Source organism: Thamnophis elegans, chromosome Z (genome assembly GCF_009769535.1).
Source record: "Thamnophis elegans isolate rThaEle1 chromosome Z, rThaEle1.pri, whole genome shotgun sequence".
Lineage (NCBI taxonomy): Eukaryota > Metazoa > Chordata > Lepidosauria > Squamata > Colubridae > Thamnophis > Thamnophis elegans.
In genome coordinates this window covers 104,377,197-104,398,512 of record NC_045558.1, presented here as the reverse complement: position 1 = coordinate 104,398,512, position 21,316 = coordinate 104,377,197, and the positions used below count along the sequence as shown (strand labels likewise).

The 21,316-nt window shown below is 37.3% G+C and overlaps 1 protein-coding gene across 4 annotated transcripts in view; it reads left to right on the top strand.

The window, feature by feature from the left end:
• PPP1R9B (protein phosphatase 1 regulatory subunit 9B) overlaps window positions 1-14,356 on the top strand; it is an 85,831-nt gene extending 71,475 nt beyond the window's left edge. Inside the window, exons 7-11 of one of the 4 annotated variants that reach the window (XR_004256841.1) lie at window positions 2,384-2,437; window positions 3,880-4,109; window positions 5,288-5,384; window positions 9,084-10,323; window positions 12,841-14,356. Coding sequence is in view for 2 of the 4 variants with exons in the window: in XM_032235148.1 (XP_032091039.1) it covers window positions 2,384-2,437; window positions 3,880-4,109; window positions 5,288-5,384; window positions 12,841-12,894 (435 nt within the window). In the remaining 2 variants the exon portion in view is untranslated. Of the gene's footprint in view, window positions 1-2,383; window positions 2,438-3,879; window positions 4,110-5,287; window positions 5,385-9,083 lie in introns of all 4 variants that reach the window. The other 3 variants (XR_004256840.1, XM_032235148.1, XM_032235147.1) reach the window with 3 other exon arrangements.
• The last annotated feature ends 6,960 nt before the right edge of the window (window positions 14,357-21,316 follow it).

Here is a 21,316-nt window from a genome sequence, read left to right as displayed (position 1 = left end):
TCACCTAAAACCATTGGAAAACACATATTTTCAATGGTCTTAGGAACCGAGACACCAATTTTATGGTTGGGGGTCACCACAACATGAGGAACTGTATTAAAGGGTCGCAGCATTGGGACGGTTGAGAACCACTGCATTAGATAAACTGGATTTGGATTTATGAACATGTAATTCACTTAATGAAAATTGTAAAAACACTCATAAAATCGAGTTTGGTCATTGAGAAATGAGAAACTCAACCAGCAATGTCATAAGTGGTTTAACTCTGTGATCCTTAATGATTTAGTGCAATGCTGAAATAGCATAACACCAGAGGTGAAACCAACTTACCTTCACTACCAGTTCACAAATGTGAGCGTGTGCACACATGTGCAGACTGTCAAAATCAGGACATGATGGCGTCCAGGTGGGTGGGTGGAGCAACTGCCGCCACCATTACTGGTACGTCTGAACCAGATAGAAACAGCTGAATTGCACCACTGCATAACACCCTTCTCTCTTGCTGCTTCCACAGAACATGAGAGCACTTGAATTTGACATTTGTTACCTTTATAAAGGAGAAGGTGCTATCTTCTGATTCAGATTTCTTCATGACTGATCTTTTGCTATTAAATCCAGTTTGAATTTAACTCAGATTATGACAGGAGATGGTAGAAAAAGAGGAGCAAAGGAAAGAGCCTACTGATGACAAATGGTATCGTGTAGATAGACAACTTCCATTTCTATCGAAGTATTCTGATTGGCATTTTTCTTTTTTCTGCTGGTTGGTAATATGCAAAGGGCACTAGTGATGTGGCGTAGTCATAGTGGTAGTCATAACCCTATTTTGGGGGTGAATGGTTTTGAAGTATAGAATATAACACATCAGAAGGCTTTTGTTCTCCTCTCTTAGTTTTACTCGTCAGAGAGTAGGACATTTCTGGAGTCCTTGATTGTTTTCTTGCAGATGCTTCATTGCCCAACCAATAACATCTTCAGTGCTAACAACTAAGCTCAGAGAGCATCAAGGAGTCCAATCCTGAGCTACAAATATTCTTTACAGTTGGTACCAGGACATGTGATTTAGTGCTGCAATCTTAATAAAACTATATTTTCTTCATTCCTACAAAAGCCAAGAATCATGCACTTTAGATTAGTCTATTCAAGATGCCTTCAGACATACATCTTGCAAATGATAGTGATAAACACTAAAAATTGGGAATGAGTCATAACAACATTTGCACAGCTCACATTGCTGCTTCAAATACTGTTCCTGGCGTTCTTTGTGCACAAAATAGCTATGCATCCTTTTTGGATGATTTCTATAGGTCTGGTAAGCAGATCTGGCATATCCATACCTATCCCCCTTTCCTCTTCAACTATAGAAAGGTGCTATGAAGAGCTGCAGATGGTTAGCTCTCAAGGCCAAGCATCTGCAGTGTATGAATGGTAATTTAAAAAGGGAAGGATTTGGAAATGATTGGTTGGAAAACATTTAATGTTTAATGTTCATTGCTTCACCAGTAATGTGTGAAGTGGTCCCTCATCAACCCTATAATGTGTGTCAGCAAGTTTTCATTTAAGCAATCCAGTCGTGGCTGTTCAGAGTTGATTTACTGGCATGGTGAAAGACAGAGAAGGAGAGTTCATATAAATAATTATCACAGTAATGCTAAATTGGGGTCTTAAGAAGACCCAGGGAATACAGGAGGAGTACAGGATTCTCTGCTCTGATTTTAGGATGTGGAGAAAGAGCAAAATTGAGCCCACGCCTGCCTTGGGGTCCCCATCTGTTTGTTCTAAGGAAGATTAGAAGACAGTAAATGCAAGGATAGTACTGCATATCTTGCTTGCTCAATTTTCTCTTTTCAGAACTGTGAGATGCTGGTGGCTTTAGTAAAGGGTACTTCTAATTCTTGATAAAAACTATTCATACCTGCAGGCATGTGTCTTTGTTGAAAAAGATATTGGCATGCAAGTATTGCTGTGGTGCAAATTACTCAGATAAAGCACACCTCACAGAAATTCTGCAGAAGGTAGTGATTGCGTTATTGTAATTTAATTCTTGTCCCTATAGAAAGATGACCGAAGTCAAACAAAAAATATTTTGTGCAGGAATAATAAGTAGACCAAAATGGCAAAGAGCATGATTTGATTGTTGAAGTATTGCAGCCTGAACACGACTAAAATTAACACTCATCAGCATATTGGAAATGAAAGCTGGCCTCCTAATTTGTTTATTTATTTATCTTTAGAAAATGTTTTGCCTACTTTTTATTTTTTAATAAAATAAATCCTAAAGCAAACCCTTTCTCTCTGTAATGCAATCATAAGGTATGGGGCTTCTTGATTTATGTATGAAAACTAGGGAAGGAGTTAAACTTGCTATGTCTTCCTTTGGCAGCTCCAGATCAAGCATGCTGTGACTGAAGCCGAAATACAGCAGCTGAAAAGAAAGGTAAGAATGAAGGCTGTGCGGACAGCCATAAAATCCTTTGCTTCCCTTGGAGACTTGCCAAAATCCATTCTTGAGAATGTTTTCCAGAAAAGCTGCAAGAACTGGCTTTGTAGATGTGCCTTGTAATAGTTGAACTATTTTTAATAGTGCTGTGCAAAGCATTTGAAATGGGATGGGCAGAGAACAAATGAAGGACTTCTCTTTGAATTTTCAAAGGAGCCAAACGGGAGGACATGGCCATCATCTATATTTAGCTTTTGTTCACTGGGTAGTCCTTGGCACTACAGTTTTTGTAAAAAAGGAGTTTTCGTATAGTTAAAATGGAGTGGAACCTCCCCCCCCCCCCAAGCTATATAAAATGCCACCATGACAATTGTATTAATTCAATACAATTCTTTCATGGATAATTGTATTGTCTTCAGTGTTTTGACTTTCCAACTGAACTGCTAGGATGCTACCAGTTGGCAATTCTGTCTTGTTATGACTTCCTTCCTTGTTTCCCATGGTTAGATCTTCAATAGTTGGACAGTATCTCCTACTTTATTGCGTGGACATTCCTTCTGGCCCCTTTGAACTTTAATTGGAATATGCTACTTGTGCTTTTTCCTTTGCCCATCTTTGATATGAGCTATTCCAAAGATAAAAAAATGGTTTCTAAAATACAGTTATAATGGCAATAAATCATAGCATTTTTTTTCTTTCCATAGCAAGAGTTCTGCTGTGTAAGTTGCTAGCTGCCCACTTATAACTTCCTTTACACTGTTTTAAGCTGTAAGGCTCTTAAGTCAGCTGGTTTGGTATTAAAAGAGCTGAAGCAAGAATAATCCAGCTTGCAACAAGACTATCTTAGAGTCAAGCTTAGAGTACTAATTTTCCCCTTTCCAATTAAACTAACACCTGTTCACTGTCATCCACGTCTGAAAGAAATATTGCAACTTTTGTATGAAGCTGCTTAGGAAGGAATTTTAAGCATAGCACAACATATTTCAACTTAACATTCTTCACTTTTTTATTGTAATTTCTACTATTTTCCATTATGGCAGATGGACAGAATTCAGAAAGAAATTGAGAGCATCAGATTCCAGTTGTCTAGTCCATCCAGTCCTACATTACAATTGGATGTAAATTTGCAAATTTATGTCAGCCTGGGTTATCTATCAAGATATGTTCAGATTTCAAATACAGTTCCTGACTTTGTAAACAATATGAATTTCTCAAGCTTTCATTCCAGTGTAAAGATATGGAGCTGTGGATGCCTTATGAATAGTTGTTCGATTTGTTCTTTGTTTTTGTTGGTTTTGTTTGTCTGGCCTTGATTTTCATTAAGATAATTATTTGTTTGGTTATTTATTTTATCCTACACCAAGTGAAATGAATGCAGTGCAACTAATTAACTTATCAATTAACACATAACTATTTCCTCTCAAATTCTCTATCTTCAGCTACAATCAATTGAACAGGAGAAAGCTCGCTGGCGCATTGAGAAAGCCCAGCTGGAACAGAGCGTAGAAGAAAACAAGGAGCGGATGGAGAAACTGGAAGGATACTGGATGGAGGCTCAGAACTTATGCCAGGCTGTGGATGAGCACTTAAAAGAGACCCAGGCCCAGTACCAGACTCTGGAAAGGAAATACAGCAAAGCTAAGCGACTTATTAAGGAGTATCAACAGAAGTAAGAATTAGAACACCAGATCTACTTCATAATTCTCAACCTCCATCACTTCAGTTCATGTTCTATCATAAGCATGCTTACAAAGCCATTTCCCAAAGCCAGGATACTTGGATTAGCACTGTACCATCCAATGGGATTGGTAGGCATATAGAACAAATCAAAATAGGCAGCATGCCTGATCAAACCACCTATCAAAATAAACATTACTCCACATGGTTTCTTAAAACACCTTTAGTAGTTTTAATATGGTTTTTAAAACTCAAGCTGATAAAGGATGTGAGACAGATAGGGAAAATAACTAAGCAAAATGATCCTCCCTCCCTTTTTTGTCTATATATGTTATATGTGAATTACTAGCTGAACCATTTCACAGTTTGGTGACTGGTAGTGAGCGGCTTTTTACAGAATATTTACTCTGTAGGCAGAAACTATAGTCTAATTTATATAAGTGGGATGGAATTGGGAAATGATTGAAAATGCTGGTCAGTTTCAAAAGGTATGGAATTATATGCTTAATGCAGATGCAGATCTATCTATCTATCTATCTATCTATCTATCTATCTATCTATCTATCTATCTATCTATCTATCTATCTATCTAATTTATCTATCATCTACTTACCTACCCCGTTTCTTGCAAATAATACTTCAAGAGAGAAAAAGATATTATTGTTTTTGTGCCCAATATATGCATTTTGAAGAATGTTCACTTATGGTGAGGATTTTTTACACAGAGAAATTATTCAAGTGTCTGTTAGATGTGTTGAATAAACTGCTTTTTTTTAAAAAAGCAGAACATTCATCTGAACTAGAGGGTTCCAGAGTCAAATATACTTTCCTGAAATATTTAGGCATAGTTTGCACAACTTTTGCTGAAGTTGCTACTAAATTGCCATTTCACTTAACAAAAGGGGAAATTATTATTTAAATAGAGACAAATACTTAATAATTTAAAATATAATTGATATATAGTAAATAAAAATTACTTTTTCTATTGGGCCTGCTTACCTTTTTGTACCTTCTTTTAGCTTACAACATGTCATTCAAATGCAAATATCATTCTTTTGCCTAAAAGAAGTTGTGATCCTATGCTAGCATGGTCCATCCTTTTCCGCCATTGGATAGTTTCTGCATTTTTGACTTTGATTTTTAACCTCCACCTCCTTTTTCCGCCTGCAGAGAAATTGAATTCCTCAAGAAGGAGACAGCTCAGCGTCGCATCCAAGAGGAGTCTGAATTGGCTCACAAGGAGGAAGTTGACAAGCTGCAAGAGAAGGTGGGCATCAAGGACAGTGCTGGGGGCTTACCATGACCCCAAAAGAAAGAAGGAAAGGGATGGAGAGGCCATAGTTCTGCCTCAGGACGCATGACAAAACGCTTGCTTTTAGAAGGACCTAGCTGTAAATATGAGCACTTGTCACAAGGCTGACAGAAGGGGGAGGAAGAGGGGGACATGCCGGCCTTTCTGATCTATTTTATTGCTGGGCATGAATGTTTTTATCTTAGAGGATTTCATCTGAAGCAACCAATCATTAGTTAAGCAGTAGCTCCTGCAGCTGGGAGAGGAGAGGGGAATATCTTGAATCCTTCTGTCTGATTGATAATTTCATCTCATACCCTTTTCACCCAAGGATCCTATATTTGCATAGTGGAAATCCTTTAACTGTATCTTTCTGAAGCCTCTACCTGAGAACATTTCCATCAGATATTAAATCTGATTTTACATCAAAGCATATCAGATCCATATAGATCTCTACTATTCAATCTTAATTTAGGAATTGTCTCTTCTTCATGTACATTTTCTCTGAATGGGACTTTCAGACCTCATTCTGCAACAGATCTCATGGTCACATAAATACATACCAGGGGTGGGTTTCAACTGGTTCGCAGCGGTCCCCGCGAACCGGTTGGGCGGCGAACCCGGAAGTAAGTAACTTCCGGGAACAGCAAAGGGCCCACCCGCCCGCCCACGCTCCTTACTGGTCTTTGAAGGCTTCTACGCATCCACGCAGGCGCATGGCACATACAGCGCCTGCGCGATTCTCCGCGAGCAGCTGGATGGCACATACAGCGCCTGCGCGAGTCTCCGCGAGCAGCTGGAGCATCACGCAGGCGCTAAGACGCATGCATGAACTGCGCGCGTGCACGAGGACACCGCCGGCCCCGTTCCAACCGAACCGGTTGGAACGGGATTAGCAACCCACCCCTGATACATACATACATACATACATACATACATACATACATACATACAATGATTTTCTTACTGAGCCATGGGGAATCTGCCACATCTTAGATCTTACATCAGGCAGAGTTACCATATCAGATTTGTCAGGGTGTTTTCATGCTTTTGTATGTTAAATGTTGGTGCACATGCATGTACATTTCTGTGTGTGTGAATGGCTCTGAGTTTCTGTGATAGTTTCACAGATAGGAAACACTGATATGGAAGCCAAAACCAAAGTGAAAACCTTTTCTGTGAATATCTTAAAACTCTAATGGCTATTTATTCACCAGCTCCCTCTGCAGTGCATTGTTGGAAATTCAGCCCCTAAAAACTTATGTCTTTTTGAAGTGGTCTTTCCCCTCACTCACCATCCTGACCCTGATCATGGAAACAGATCCATTGATTATTAGTTACAAATGAAAAGAGCCAGGTTCACAGGTATAAAAGCTGAGGTTAGCAGTAGTCAGCCTTACTTTTTTGAAGGAATTAAACCTTAGTTTTACATAGATTCATGCAACATTTTTTTTATTCCTGGGCTGCCAGATGGAAAACTAACAGAATTGGGGAACATTTGCTATGATTGTGGTGGCTGGAGAAAGTAAGAGTATGACCTTAGGATAGACCAGGCAAGCTGGTATATATCCCAGAGAGAGTACCTGTGTGAAAAAAAATAACCTTGCCTGGAAGTAGACCTGTGTGAGGTAGTGGTTGATTACAAAAATGATAGAAATGAGCTGCCTCAATCTAGATTGTAGATAATGGATTTTTTTTTAAATCACTCTGTTTTCTGCTGCGATATTCAGACTTAGAAAAAAGGCCTAGAAAAAAATAGATTTATGGGCAGAGGGAACTGGTTATGCTTAGTTATGTTAGATCTTCCTTCTTTTACAAAGTTGAATTAAGTGTACATTCCCTGACTGTTTTTGAAATCTGGACAGTCTAATTTTTATCTAACAAACATAAACATTACAAACCATTATTATTAAAAGTACAGGATTTCACTATAATTCCATTCCTTTTTTAAGGAGTTTAACCTTTCTTTAAGCCACAAAGTCAAGGGTTGACGTCTGCTTTCCCAGTTGTTGCTCCCATGACATTCTGTTTTTCCCCAAACGGTTCTTTCATCATCATTGCTCCATTGATTTCTCCTTGACCTGTTCCCCATGTATGTTGCTGATCAACATTTTCTTCTCTCCTTCTGTTTTGGCACAGTAGCTAATTGTTCACAAGGTTTCTAAAACAAGTACCTTGATGGACAGTGCTGGTGAAATTGGGCAGCCTATAAATAAATAAAGGGCACAATGACAGAAATGTTGGGACAAGTGTTAGAAGGAAGGATAGCCAAAATTGAGTTTCCAAAGATGTTGAATCTATTTACCTACTGCAGTAATGTTTCTAAGACAATAGCTTTGTGATTGTTAAGTCCAAGCTTGAAAACAGAACACATCATTGTGATGTTGTCTTCCATTGGCATGCCAAAAGTCAAGGATTATAGGCATAGTCTAACATCTAGATGTCTGTAAAGTTCCCTACTACTTAAGCTTTAATTGAAAGGGTTGTTTAGCCATTTATTCCAGATGTGAGCAAACAATGGTTCATGAAATGTACTACATACCCTAAGTCCCATTTCTGAGGCTCTTCAGAACTTTTCTCCCAGGACTGTGATATTTGGCAGCAAAGCCACATTTTTTTCCTTTGTAAATTAGGAATAGCTTTAAAACAGATTCTGTATTTTTTTTAAAAAAAAAAATCTAAGTCTAATTTAGGGAGCTCATTGCCTATATGGGTACCTCCATTTTTTTTAAATCAATGGAAGTTTTTCATATTCTTCAGAGTAGTCTCACTGCATTGTAGTAGTCTAAATATGATATAATTGGTAAATTGGTGCATTGGTAAATGTTGCCAAATTACATCAATTCAGGAAAGTTTGTTTCTAATGCCGAAAGCATAGTTGTGTAACGTCGCGTAGTTGTGGCATTCCTTGCCATCTCTACTACCTGAAGATCTACAGTTGCCATTGAATCAGGTAGATGGCCAACCCACAGATCTTTTGTGGATGTGGATAATACAACCCACTTCTTTTAATAGATGGAACGCTTGTCCCCAAGTGTGGCCCCCATATCCAAGTAATCCATTGTTACTGTCGAGGATTTACATACATCCTCTCACATATGATAGTTAATGATCTGAAAGTATAATAGCACCGTTATGGGAGGTAAGTCTATTTATTTTATTTTAGTAGACGCTCATTTCTTCTCTTTCTATCAATGAATAAGAAACAGAGTCATCCAGAAATATCTCTGCCATGTGTATAACTTGCAGTCCTGCAGATTTTTCTAATTCATGCCTTCAACCCCAGTCAGCATGTTTAGTAATGAGGAGTACTGGGAAGGGAATTCCGCAAACTATAAAGAACTTGATGTATAGCAATGCAACAGGAAATGAAAATGACATGAAAAGAGATTACAGACTTAAGCTATTTGAAATCTGCAGGAAACAAGGTCGTCTAATTTGTATTCATATACATTTTAACATTATCTTCATTGCCCTTAATTTTTTTTCCCCTTACCATTTTTTCCTTTAGCCATTTCATATTGCTATCTGCCAATCTTAGCCAACCAGACCATTGGCTCCAGCCACATCATCTGCATTTCTTTCCTAAGTCCACCTTACCTCTTCCCCATCCCAAACGCTCCTTACTCTGCCTGGAGAATTTCTCTTTATCCCTTTCTGTTATGTGTTTTTCAGATCTCTGAACTGGAGGCGAAGCTGCAGACTTTGAAAAATTCCAACACGACTTAAAAAGAGAGAGAGAGAGAGAGAGAGAGAGAGCAGAAAAACATATAAACCAACCAGAGAAATTAATTCATCTTATTATTAACTATTACTATTATTCGCAAGGGACATCTTTAGAATTTTCTTCCACCCATGCCCAGTCTTTATTCTTCCTCATCCTGTGCCTCGTTCCCTTTATTTTACTGCAGGGAAAATACTGTAAAGCCCAGCACTGTCAGAAGAACTACTGCAGATGACCTTGCCATCTGTTGAGTATGAGGCTGTGAAAGACCAGGTGGGGTGGTGAAATTCTAGATGGACTGCAGAGACACAACCCACCTCTTGATGGTGATGGATCATTTTCAGTTTCTGTGTCTGGTGTGCATCTTGTGTCAACTGGAGAAACAGATGATGGAGGGCGGGAAGGTGGTCATCTGTGTACAGTAATGTATGTCTTCTGTCCCATCTGCCTGATGAGAACCTTTATGGATTGGGACTGATGCCCCATGTCTATACATTGACTTGTTGGCTCTTCAGTGGTGCAGGCAACTAGAACATAGAAAGACTCTGCTGGTGACAAATAAGACCAGCGGTTTTCATTTTGCTTCCTGAATCTTGATCTTATGAGCTGGGTGGGGTGGAGGGTGGGACACTTGTCTAGCTTTGAGATGGGAAGATCTTTAGTTTTCCATCCTTTGGGCAACTTGGAATCCATTGTTCTCTATGTTTTGTGGTGGGAACTGTATCTGTTTCCTAACGAATGAGCCAGCAGGAGGTTTTGCTGGCCATCTTTGGGACATCCCTGCTGGCAACTGACTTTTACATCAGGGAAGAAGTATCAGCCTGTTTTTCTTTTCCTCATTACATTTTATTCCTATTTTTTTGGAAGATTCCTGGGAATCTACATTCTGGAGACTAACAAACTGGACTCTCCCAAAGGACTTGAGGGTTCAGACGTAATTGCTGAGAGCAAATATATCAAGGCAGCTGTAGCCAGGAAATGAAGCCAGAAACTTTAGAAAAACATGGAACTGCCATTCTGTATTTGCATCTCCAAAGGCCACCAGTTTGTGCTGGATCCATCTCACCACTGTCAGCATCAGGGTTTGCTGGGGAAATTGGAATCTGGAACTAATTAGGAGCAAAACATGAAAACAAAGCCCTGGTGGTCAAAAGCAAACTGTACAATGAATCTTGTCTTTTTAATTTAATGGTAAGGGTTATTGTGTTTTGTTTTCATTCATTACATCAGGTCTGAGGACCACTGCACAGATCCATTTAGTGCTGGGATTTAGAGTTCATCTCTCTTGTTGGCATACTGCTCTCCCTGGCAGTGACACAATGTCATGTGTCGCACATGTGTTAACCTGTCAGTATCTTAACTTCAACACATTTCTTTGCTGAAGGAACAGTTAGTGTAGACAGTAACTACAGGAAGGTCCAAAATGCTGCAACACCTTAGCTACCTGGGAGATCTTATGCCGCAGCAGTGTTGAGTTACATCAGATGCTGATAGTGAGTTACAAAAGCTGTCCAAGGTGCCAGAGGACTTCAACTTTTTTTGCCTCCTACCCTTTCCCTCTATTTAATGAAGCAAAGCGGAATGCTATAGTTGTTATTCTATGTTCCTGCATGCTTATGAATCATCAGCTAGGAAACAATATTCCAAAAAGCTATTCATTCAGAATCAAATATTACACCACAGAGAAGAGATTGCAAAAGAACATTTCTTGGCACCACAAGTCTTGAAATCTTCTGTATTCCATCAGTTTCATGGTCAATTTATAAGCTACGCAATGTTAGTGTGAAGGATCTATGTAACTGGGATTAATGGCCAATGTTTTATGCAGGGATAATATTAAAGAGAGTAAGGAAAAAAGACAAGACTTGTGAAGTGTAGCATGCTGAAACTCAAGAAGGATCTCCAAAAATGTTTTCTCTATTAATGGGCTTGGTTCATACAACATACCAAGGCATACTGTAGTTTGTTGGACATTTACCATGTGCAAATCCAGCACAATTGAAGGTTAGTCAATAAACTACAGTAAACATATCATAGTGTACATGATGTATGAAACCAGACATGTCTATCCTTGTTACTTTCTTAGACAGAATATTTCTTGTTAGTTATTTAGACTTATTCTTGTGCCTGGATTTTAGTTGAATGTTGTATTATTTAAATAATTTTTAAACATGCACCCATAATCAAGTCCCCGTATAAGATTTTGCATATAAAGTAAGTTCATGAGAGTTGAAAAATATGAGAGTTCCTTCCCTTGCTGGTGTTCTCCATGGATGAAGTTATAATTCATATGGTTCCAAGCCAGCAGATGAGCGTTGTAATTCAGGACACCCAGAAGATACAGGTTGGCAAAACTTCCAGAAACAACTGTTCTAGATTGTTTTATCTTGTTGTTTTAAAGTATATAATGTTTTAAAGGGGGGGGAGGGTCAAATCATGCAATTTCTCTCATCAAATCACAGCACCACCTATTGAACAATGCCAGGTTAATTCTGGTAATATTAAGTCTTTTGACAGTATTTTTAACGGCATTGTTAACTGCCCTCGGTTATTTATTTAATATCTTCTATGAGAAGTGGCAGTAGAAATATATTTTATAAAGTTGCTGGAAAAGTGACTTTTTTTGTCAAAAAGAACTATATTACTTCAAAAGCTTGGAATTAATTATTTTAAAATAGTATTCTGTCAGGAAAGTTCTAGATGGTTTCCTTTAGAATTGTCATGTTCTGGTCCTCGGGTGCTCATGCACTTTTCACTGTTGGGAGGAAAATCCCAAGATATTTCCTTCCTATAATTTGAGAGAGGTGTTCTTGGATTAATACTGCTGTGGAAAATAAGATACTGGTGATGAAAGAGATTGAATACCAGGGTCGGCATTATGAAGAAGTTGGTTTATTTGGAAGGATGATGATTTCTTTCACTTATTTCTCCAGGATTCACCTAGAAATTTCCAGATCTCGTCATGAGGACGTGTAGTTTGTTTGTGATAAAAATCATTCATTTTATCCTTCATTATTTGGAATTCAAAGGTTTGATGTGTGAAAACTGTTCACACATAAGATGAGTATTCAAGAAGATCACTTCCCAAAGTTAGGTTAATCTTTGCATCTTTCTATGATCTGCTTATATACTCACTTTGGTCAAAAGTGACAATTTGGTGGGTTATTTTCCAAAGTTTAATTTATATATGGAATGGGTATTCTATACACATGCCATGATTTGTGAACAAGGACTTCAGTATGGCAAATATTTTGGATTCATTAATCAAAAATAAAAAACTGAAAAGTCCAATTTTTTAGCCTAGAAGTGGGGAATCAAATGATTTGGGAAAGACTACTTTCCTATCTCCTATACATAGAAAGGGTCACATTGTAAATGTTCTCACATATCTATCCTAAAACTCACTGCTCTTAAAGCTAAAGGCATCATACTGTATGTTCATGCACATATAACGTGGGGAGTATGCATTTTAGTGCTCTGTGAATTGCTTAAAAGTTTACTGCAAGTGTAGTTCAGCCAATTTACAGCCTCAGTCCCCTTTATGTGTTATATTTGTTGCAGCACTTTTTCCATCAACTGCTGGGGTGATAATGGAGTTGGTTGTCTGGCGCTTGAAGGATCCAGGTTCGGTAGGAACTTACATGTGTATGATTGAGTGATGTCATTCAAAATAACACGTCCTATACTATGTTCTCTTTATACATACAGATGGAAGAAGTTGCAGAAATAGCCACAACAGGAGAAATTGTGCCATTCTCCTAATAACATGGGAATTCCCATACATACAAAATGAAAACCATGGAAAGTAGCTCGAAAAGACTCTCCTTCATCTCCATACTGAATTGCAGCAGATTAAGTAGATCTGCATCCAGCAAGATAGTATAAGAGATATACAAAATGCTCTAACTGGATGAAAGGTGGACAGGGAACTGTAATCTCCTGAAAAGCAGATCAGATTTAAAACAAAACATCTTAAATTTAATCTCACAAGTATAAATGTATATGTATATAATATATATATATATATGTATGTATGTATGTACGTACGTATTGTTCCTGGTTTTGTATTCCAATTGTCCTACCATCTGGTCATATAAATAGCAAGATTTTGTTTCCAACCCTGTTCAGTTTTTCAAACATTGCAGGGGAGGAACTTGCATGAATGCACTTGGCTGACGTAGCTAAAAATGTTCTTCAAGAGAGTCCTTATAGAAGAGCAAGAGGAAATTTTTGTATAGATAGGTGGATAGGATGTAACCCATTAATGAGGATTCAAATATAAAATCCTCTTTTCATCGTGATGTTGGCCTTTTTTCTTCTCTCTGTTTCTTGAACAAAAACTATTTAATCCCTCACCCAACAAGATAGCCAGGTATGGAAAGGTGGCATGGAAAGTATTTTTATGGTGTCTGCAGTGTATGAATACAAATGGATAACTGCTCCAGAAATTCATACACTGAGAGATAGGAACATGATTTCAAGAAGGGGTTGTATAACTTTCATTAAATTCCATTAATGCCTTTTATAGGCCTCCCATTTGGATTGCAGAAGAAATGAAAATATCAAGGCAGATTAATGTTATAAGAGTCAAAGGAGCAGCTTAGAGAGGAGAGTTGCACTTCCTTTAAAAATTGTTCTGCATCTGAGAATCACTATTGGTACACAGTGATGTTTCTGGATGAAGTGGGATTGTAATGTTCATCCCTATAGGGAAATTGGGAATAAGTTTATTGTTGCTTTTAAAGCAAAACAGGTTTTTAAAGCCTAGGAGATTTCACAAATAGCTATGGTATTTTTCTAAATGCAAATAATAATAATAATAATAATAATAATAATAATACCATAATTCAACAAATTGCTAGAGAAATTTGTCAACTGAAGGGGGCTCCAGGAAGTGCAAAAAGATGCAAGGTTACATATGACTTCATGGGCCAGAAATTGCCCATCCTGTGCCATAGGACAATCTTAAGAGCAAGTGAAGTTCTCAAAAAATAGTGGGGGGTGGGGGTGTTGTTATATTCAATTCAGAATTGAGCTATTTGATTCTCTTAACTATTTCAAATTTTGCCTTGATGTATTCATGGAGAGGCCATTCAACATCATTGGGATTGAAAATGTTTGGCTGGGACTCAGAAAGCACGCCTTCAAATAGAAATAGAAAAGTCTACCACATCAGAAAGCCACAATAAAAAGAACAAGTTTACCAAAATTAGAAGCAAAAGGTGTAAACAAGCATGAAATGTATTAGATTTTTAAAGCTGCCTCTATTACTTTATAAATAACTCAGAGTGGCAAATGTACATAGTACTTCTTCCTCCTCTTTTCCCCCACAACCTTTGAGGTGGGTTGGGCTGAGAGAGAGTGAGAGAGTCTGGCCCAAGGTTATCCAGATGGCTTTCATGCCTAAAGCAGAATTAGAACTCACAATCGCCTGAATTCTACGCCAGTACCTCCACCACTACACCGGACTGTCTCCCTTTAAAAAAATTAATTTGGGTTTAACTATAGATTTGCCTGTGAAAATGTAGTTTGCCATTTGTGTTTCTAGGCTGTTGCCATGCAAAATGGTATTGTGAAGGATCCTTGGTGCTCTCTCTGCTTGATTGTTTTTCCTTGCTAGTCACTAACATTGGTGATATTACCTAGTTTGGGTAATGAAACATCTGCAAGTGAACAACAAAGTTCAGAGAGCACTAAAGATCTCTCACTTCAACCCTGCGCTACAAATATCCTCCTTTAAAGTAGTATTGCAAATGTATATTTCCAAGACTTGACTGATTCATCATTAAAAACAAAGTGTTTGGCTTGATATTGGAAGACCTGAAGGCTGAACTTAGTCTAATGTGTATATTAATAAAAGCTAATCAATCTGCCCTTCTTATAGCAAACTCTGGTACTGTGGCTAATGGCTGTATAGTGAAATGGTGGTCAACGAACAAGATGAGACATGCAGTCATTTAGAAGAAGCATGTTGTTAGATGGGTGCAAGGAAACAGCCCAATAAGGGTGGGGCTGTGCTCCATCATTATTGGGCTACAAAAACTTATATGAGTAAAAATGGAAAGGAGCACTCTGGGATGGACACGGTTAACTGGCAGGAATGTTGCCAAATTGCAAAATTCACTTGCAGCTTTTCTTGTAGTGATAATAATATTTAAATTACAGCTTTTTTTGTGATTCATTCTCCTGAGATAAATGATACAGGTAGTCCTTGACCTATAACCATTCATTTAGCAACTGTTGGAAGTTAAAATAGCACTGAAAAAAGTGGCATACAATCAATCCACACACTTCTTGTTGCATCCCCACAGTCATCCTATCAAAATTCAGTTGCTTAGCAAACAGCATGTGTATACTAAGGCTTCAAGATCCAGGGGGGTCACATGTTCACCATTTGTAACCTTCACAACTAGCTCCAACAGGCAAAGTCAGTGGGGGAAGCCTGATTCACTTAGTGTTTGTGTGACTCACTTAACTCAATATGAGAAAAAAGGTCATAAAATCAAGTGCCACTCATTTATCACTTTGCTTAGCAACAAGAATTCTGGTGCCAATTGCAGCTGCAAGTCAAGAACTACCTGTAAATGAACAATTTAGATGATATTGGGAGATGAGTTGCTAAAAATAAAGGATGATCCATTGTATGAAGACAGAAGACAAGTCTGTTGGCCAATACAAAATTCTACATAAATTTTGTGCGTGCGTGCGTGCATGCGCATATTTCTTTTTTAGGGTAAATAGATAATTCTGTATGTAAGCAAGCCATTTGCTAAATTAGGAGTGTGATGCTCATTGAAATCTTGTCTACAGTTCCTATAATTCTTTGTCATTAGTCATACTAGTCATTGGGAATGCTACAGACTCAAATCAATTGTGATTTAGTCGGTAATTTAGTACCAGAGACTTGCTGTACCAGGCTGTTGATTAATAGCACCACCTCTTTGAATCTAAGCATGTATATTAAAAAAATAAAACTCAATGAACGCCTTATAATGTGTTCCCACTTTAATAGTGCAGTCTTGATGGCTTCACTAATTACATTAGTTCAGGGAAAGAATGCCACTGAAGTATCTTGTGTTAATGAGTCCTGATTTTTAGAAACACATTTGCCAGACAAATTTCAACTCTGGTACATTTTGAAAGCTAAGATCTTGAGTGCAGGATAATGCAGAACTTAAAATGATATTCACCACCAATTGCAGAATGGTAATTCCCCAATTTTCTTTCTTTTTCTTCAATATAGAGAAATAGATATTACAGTGAGGTCAAATTTGGATTAGTCACCAGGACTGACCCAAATTCAATCCACATCATTATCCTGGGAAATGTATATTTGCCTTCATTTGTGAGATATTATCATATTTAGATTATGGACATGCAGCCCTGCTTTACTGTGAATGAGAATATAGGCCCCTTTTACTAAACACAATTTCCTGATTGGCTTGTCTCTCTAAAAGTGGAGAACCTTTCTGAAGCTCAACTAGTTCAGTTGATGAAATTATTGTTAGCCTATCCATCTTTTTTCACCATATCTTGCTAAAGAAACTAGGAGAAGAATCTGTTTCTTGAGAAAAATAGAAAACTAACAGCAGAAAAAGACCTAGTGGTCCATCAAGTCTTTGAGGTTTTTTTCTTTTTAATGTCTTTATTATCTTTATTTTTTAATTTTATCTTACTTTTAATTTTTTGTCAGGTGATGGGCAAGTTTAAGAGCCGAGGTGGCGCAGTGGTTAAATGCAGCACTGCAGGCTACTTCAGCTGACTGCAGTTCTGCAGTTCGGCTGTTCAAATCTCACCGGCTCAGGGTTGACTCAGCCTTCCATCCTTCCAAGATAGGTAAAATGAGGACCCGGATTGTTGTTGGGGGCAATATGCTGACTCTGTAAACTGCTTAGAGAGGGCTGAAAGCCCTATGAAGCGGTATATAAGTCTAACTGCTATTGCTAAGTGTTTATCCCAAGCACGTTTCAGTCAGTTACTGATGACTGACCCACTACCTCCACTGAAAGCTGGTTACAAGCTTCCACTATTCTTTCTATGAATTTCTTTTCTGAAGATGTAAATTTGGCATAATTTGAAATCGATTTTCTTGAAGTGGAAAATCACTCATAATTAAATCTAGTAACTCTGTTACTATCATCTCTTAACACCACATCCAGATTGGCTGAGGAAGATGAGAGTTCAAGATGTGGGCTTACTTATCTTGAGAAATTCAGGAGCTAATGAAAAAAACCTATATTTCACACACTGCACAAACAATTTCTTAGAAAGTTTGGTCAGCTGCAGGAGTATATTTAGCTTTTGTCTACATGCAGTATTGTTAAAGCAACAGACATTGATGCATTATGAATGCTTTCCAAAGCATGATTCCAAACAAACTGAACATAATTTAATCTCTTCTCCCATTCCATTTTAAATATCTTCAGTCAGAACTGAAGAAGCTTCTTGGTTAAGAAGCAAAATGTATTCAAAGAAAAAACAAAGTCCAGTTGTATTTTGAAAAAAAAAACATCTTTGGGATATTGCATTTTAATTATGCTATTTCTGGAAATAAGGGAAGCCATGCCGAAGGTAAAATAGTCATGGAATAGGGGACTACAACCACTACTACAGTATAGGATTAGGGAAGGAGTTGGGTGGTCATTTAAGCTAGCCTCCCTGAGTTATTGCATTCCCAACAAATGGCTGGAATGTCCTATCTCAGATGAATTATCTCCATCAAGGGAGAGGCCATCTTCTCAAATAGCTTCAAATCCCAATAGCAACTTTGGAAAATTACCCAAGTCAACATCTCTAAAAGTAAACAAAGAAAAGTTACATCTGAGAAAACACACGGGCACTATGGAAGAATTACATCAAAATCAAACTGATTTAAACAATTAGTATCATGGTGCACAGCTTAATATTGCAGGCCAAGTGATCCCCAAATCCTTAAGGGCACCCCAAAGTTTCTGCTAAACGAAAATGTTAACTCTGATAGAAAGGTAAATTTATTAAATAATCTTAATCATTAATTCAATTTATATAGTTGCTCAACTCAAACCAGTAGCGAACTGGGTAGCGAACAATCATAAAAACAAAACACAGAAAAGAAATGAAAAGCAAATAACTGATGAACTATAAACTATATTTACTCAAGAAACAGATCCCTCAGGCGCTCAGGATCCCAGACTAAGGCACATACCCAGGTTTTTAGGAGGAAAGGGGGGAAGAACCTGGGCTATAGCGGGGAAAGGTCATCTCCCAGTCTTCACCAACTGACATTCCTTTCTGAAAAAAATTTACTATTAAATGAATAGGAAATACTTTACTATACAGCAAAGCATTAGCCTCAAGCATATTCTGTAATTACAACAATACCTCTGGGTCTCAAGTAGGCCATACAGGCAATCTTAAAAATGTAAGTATAGCGCTCTGCTTTATTCCCTTAAAGTACATAAAATGTTTTATGATTGACCAAGTGCAACATGGCAAACATTTAGTGGCAATCATTTAACAAGGGAAGGAAAGTTCTAGAAGCTGAAATCCACCCATTTTAAAACTGTCAAGGTTGAGAAATGCTGATTTAATGAAATTAATGACAACATGCCTTCAAAACTCCAAATATGCACATTGCCACAAAAAGGCTGGGAAATCTTGATTTATGATACATATCTGATTGGCTAGACATTTATCAGCAGTTTTTTAAAATTACTTTCTAAATGAGCAGGGATTTTATTGCTTCAGTGTTACTTTTTGTTTATCTGGAGCTATTTATCTGTGAGCAACAGTGCTTCTCTTTATGCTATGATTAGCTATCCTAGAAGATATAGGCTTATTGCATTATCAGATGATCTTATCTATTTGGATATCTAGTTATAATGGAGTGGATACAGATTTGAATATACATAGGAAAGATCCTGTTATTGATATCCAATTTGAATCCTATTGATGACCATATCTGTAATATGTGCAATGTCTTTTTAATATTAATTATCTCTGCATTTCAGTGTCATTAAAAATCTTTGAAAGAGGTGTAGTTTCATAAAACTATAAAACACTGATATACAGTATGACTTAAAAAATGAATACTTTTCATCTGTTAGCACTCACCACACAATTTTTAAACAATGAAATAGCTGTACTCTACTGTGTAATAAAATGACTATATATTACTAAGACATTCAATTTCTGTTGGCCTGAGGTCTGCATCTATTTTAAAAGTAGCCGGGGCTACAATTTATTTTGGGAACAGGCTTCATAAGGGCTGAAACAGGCAACATCTGTAAATGTTAAAGCAACCTTTGGTCAACTAATCTACCCCAAACGTAAAAATACACAAAAAAGTCCAAGCTTTTAATCATTCATTCCAGGGGAAAGGCACAAAAGGTATGATTTTGGCTACATTATCTCTGCCCATCCCCATCAATTCTACCACCCAATTGCACTGTTTATGCCATAAACTATGGCCCAGCTGTATTAAAAGAGAATTCTGTTAAACAAAAATAATGCATTGTTTTTAATTACATATGTTAACCCAGAATGGCTATGCAACTACCTTTTGGAGAAGCTTTAATCTGTATTCTTACACACAATGGGACTTACTATCTAAGAATGCTTTCTCTTTTTTTAATCCTATTTTATAAATTCAACCAAGTTAGCTGAAAACATTTCTGGAGCTGTCCATTCAGCACCAAATTCTTTACCTCTTCTGAACAAATCCTGCTGTCATCTCAAAATAACCTCTTTTTTAATCCATGTGAGCCAATTCTTAGAACATGGATTTGAAAAGATGAGTTAAACACTTGTCTGGAGAAGTTTATATCGCTATCTCTTTCAATTGAGGAGGGAAAGGGATAAAATGATTCCAGGAGAAGATAAACTGAAGGAGTAATTTTCCTACAGAGAAGGAATTTTACAAGATTTGTTAAATCTAAAGGACTATCATATGCAGTTTTATTTCTGAATTATTTAATTATTCACTAATTATTTAGAGATGCCAAACAGCCATTGAACCAAATTTAAATGCAAACCAAAACAAGAGCAATTTTGTTCATATCAAACCAGTGTTACTTTACTGAGAATTTGAAGTACATTTGTGCATATATTTATTTATTCCACACATTAGGTGCCCAACTCCTATTCTTCCTATTTTATTCACAAAAATGTGTAACCACAGCTAATTCTTTAGTTGATGTTGGCCTCTATATACACTGAGTTTTTTTCCAAGAACTTAGGAGTCAAAATGGATGGCCATAGAATATGTGTGGATCCAAGCAGTGTGCCCTATTTTAATTGAGAAATGTAAATTGCTGTTGTTTTTTACATGTATATGCTGCCTAAGACCCAGCCAGTTAAGCAGTATAACTCATGCAACATTCAGTACAGAATACAATAAAAAATAAACTTCAACCAAAGGAATTGCTTAGATTCCATCATTTGTCCCAAAAATGCTTTTACAGAAGGCAACTGGACTTGTTTTTTCTTTGAAGGCGTTTCGCTTCTCATCCAAGAAGCTTCATCAGCTCTGTCTGGATGGTGGGGAATAGAAGGATTTATATTCCTTGCAAACAACTGGTCATTTGCATCCTTTTAGAGGGTCGTTGAAGAACTTTGAGGTCTATCTGTGTTCGCAGGGTCACAATTCACTACTATCCTGTCAGAGCTGAAGAAGCTTCTTGGATGAGAAGTGAAACATCTTCAAAGAAAAAACAAGAAAGTCCAGTTGTCTCCTGAAAAAGCACCTCTGGGACAACCATGACTTGGATGACTGAAAATCCCTACAAATACCATCATTTAAAAAACAACATTTCATATATAGAGAGATAGAGAGAGAGATCCCAATAATTAAAGAACTAGAGTGGATTCTACTCTAGACCCTAATTGCTGAGGACAAAGCTGAGTCTTAGCAGTTTTTCTAAAGACCACTAAATTGACACACATTGACTACACACATCTGGAATTAAAACTACACTTAACAATCAAAATGTTGGCTTTACTAATGACAGAATAGACTTTTAGAATATACAACCATGATTTATTCAACTAAACTTACATACTTTTTAAATACCTGTTAACATGGTTTATTGTATATTAAACTAAAATTCTTCTGTCTTCCCAGGATGGGAGACTGCATAGATCAGTGTTCCATTTGATAAGAATAAATAGGTTGAGAACTGAGCAGAAATTGGTATAAACTTTGCAA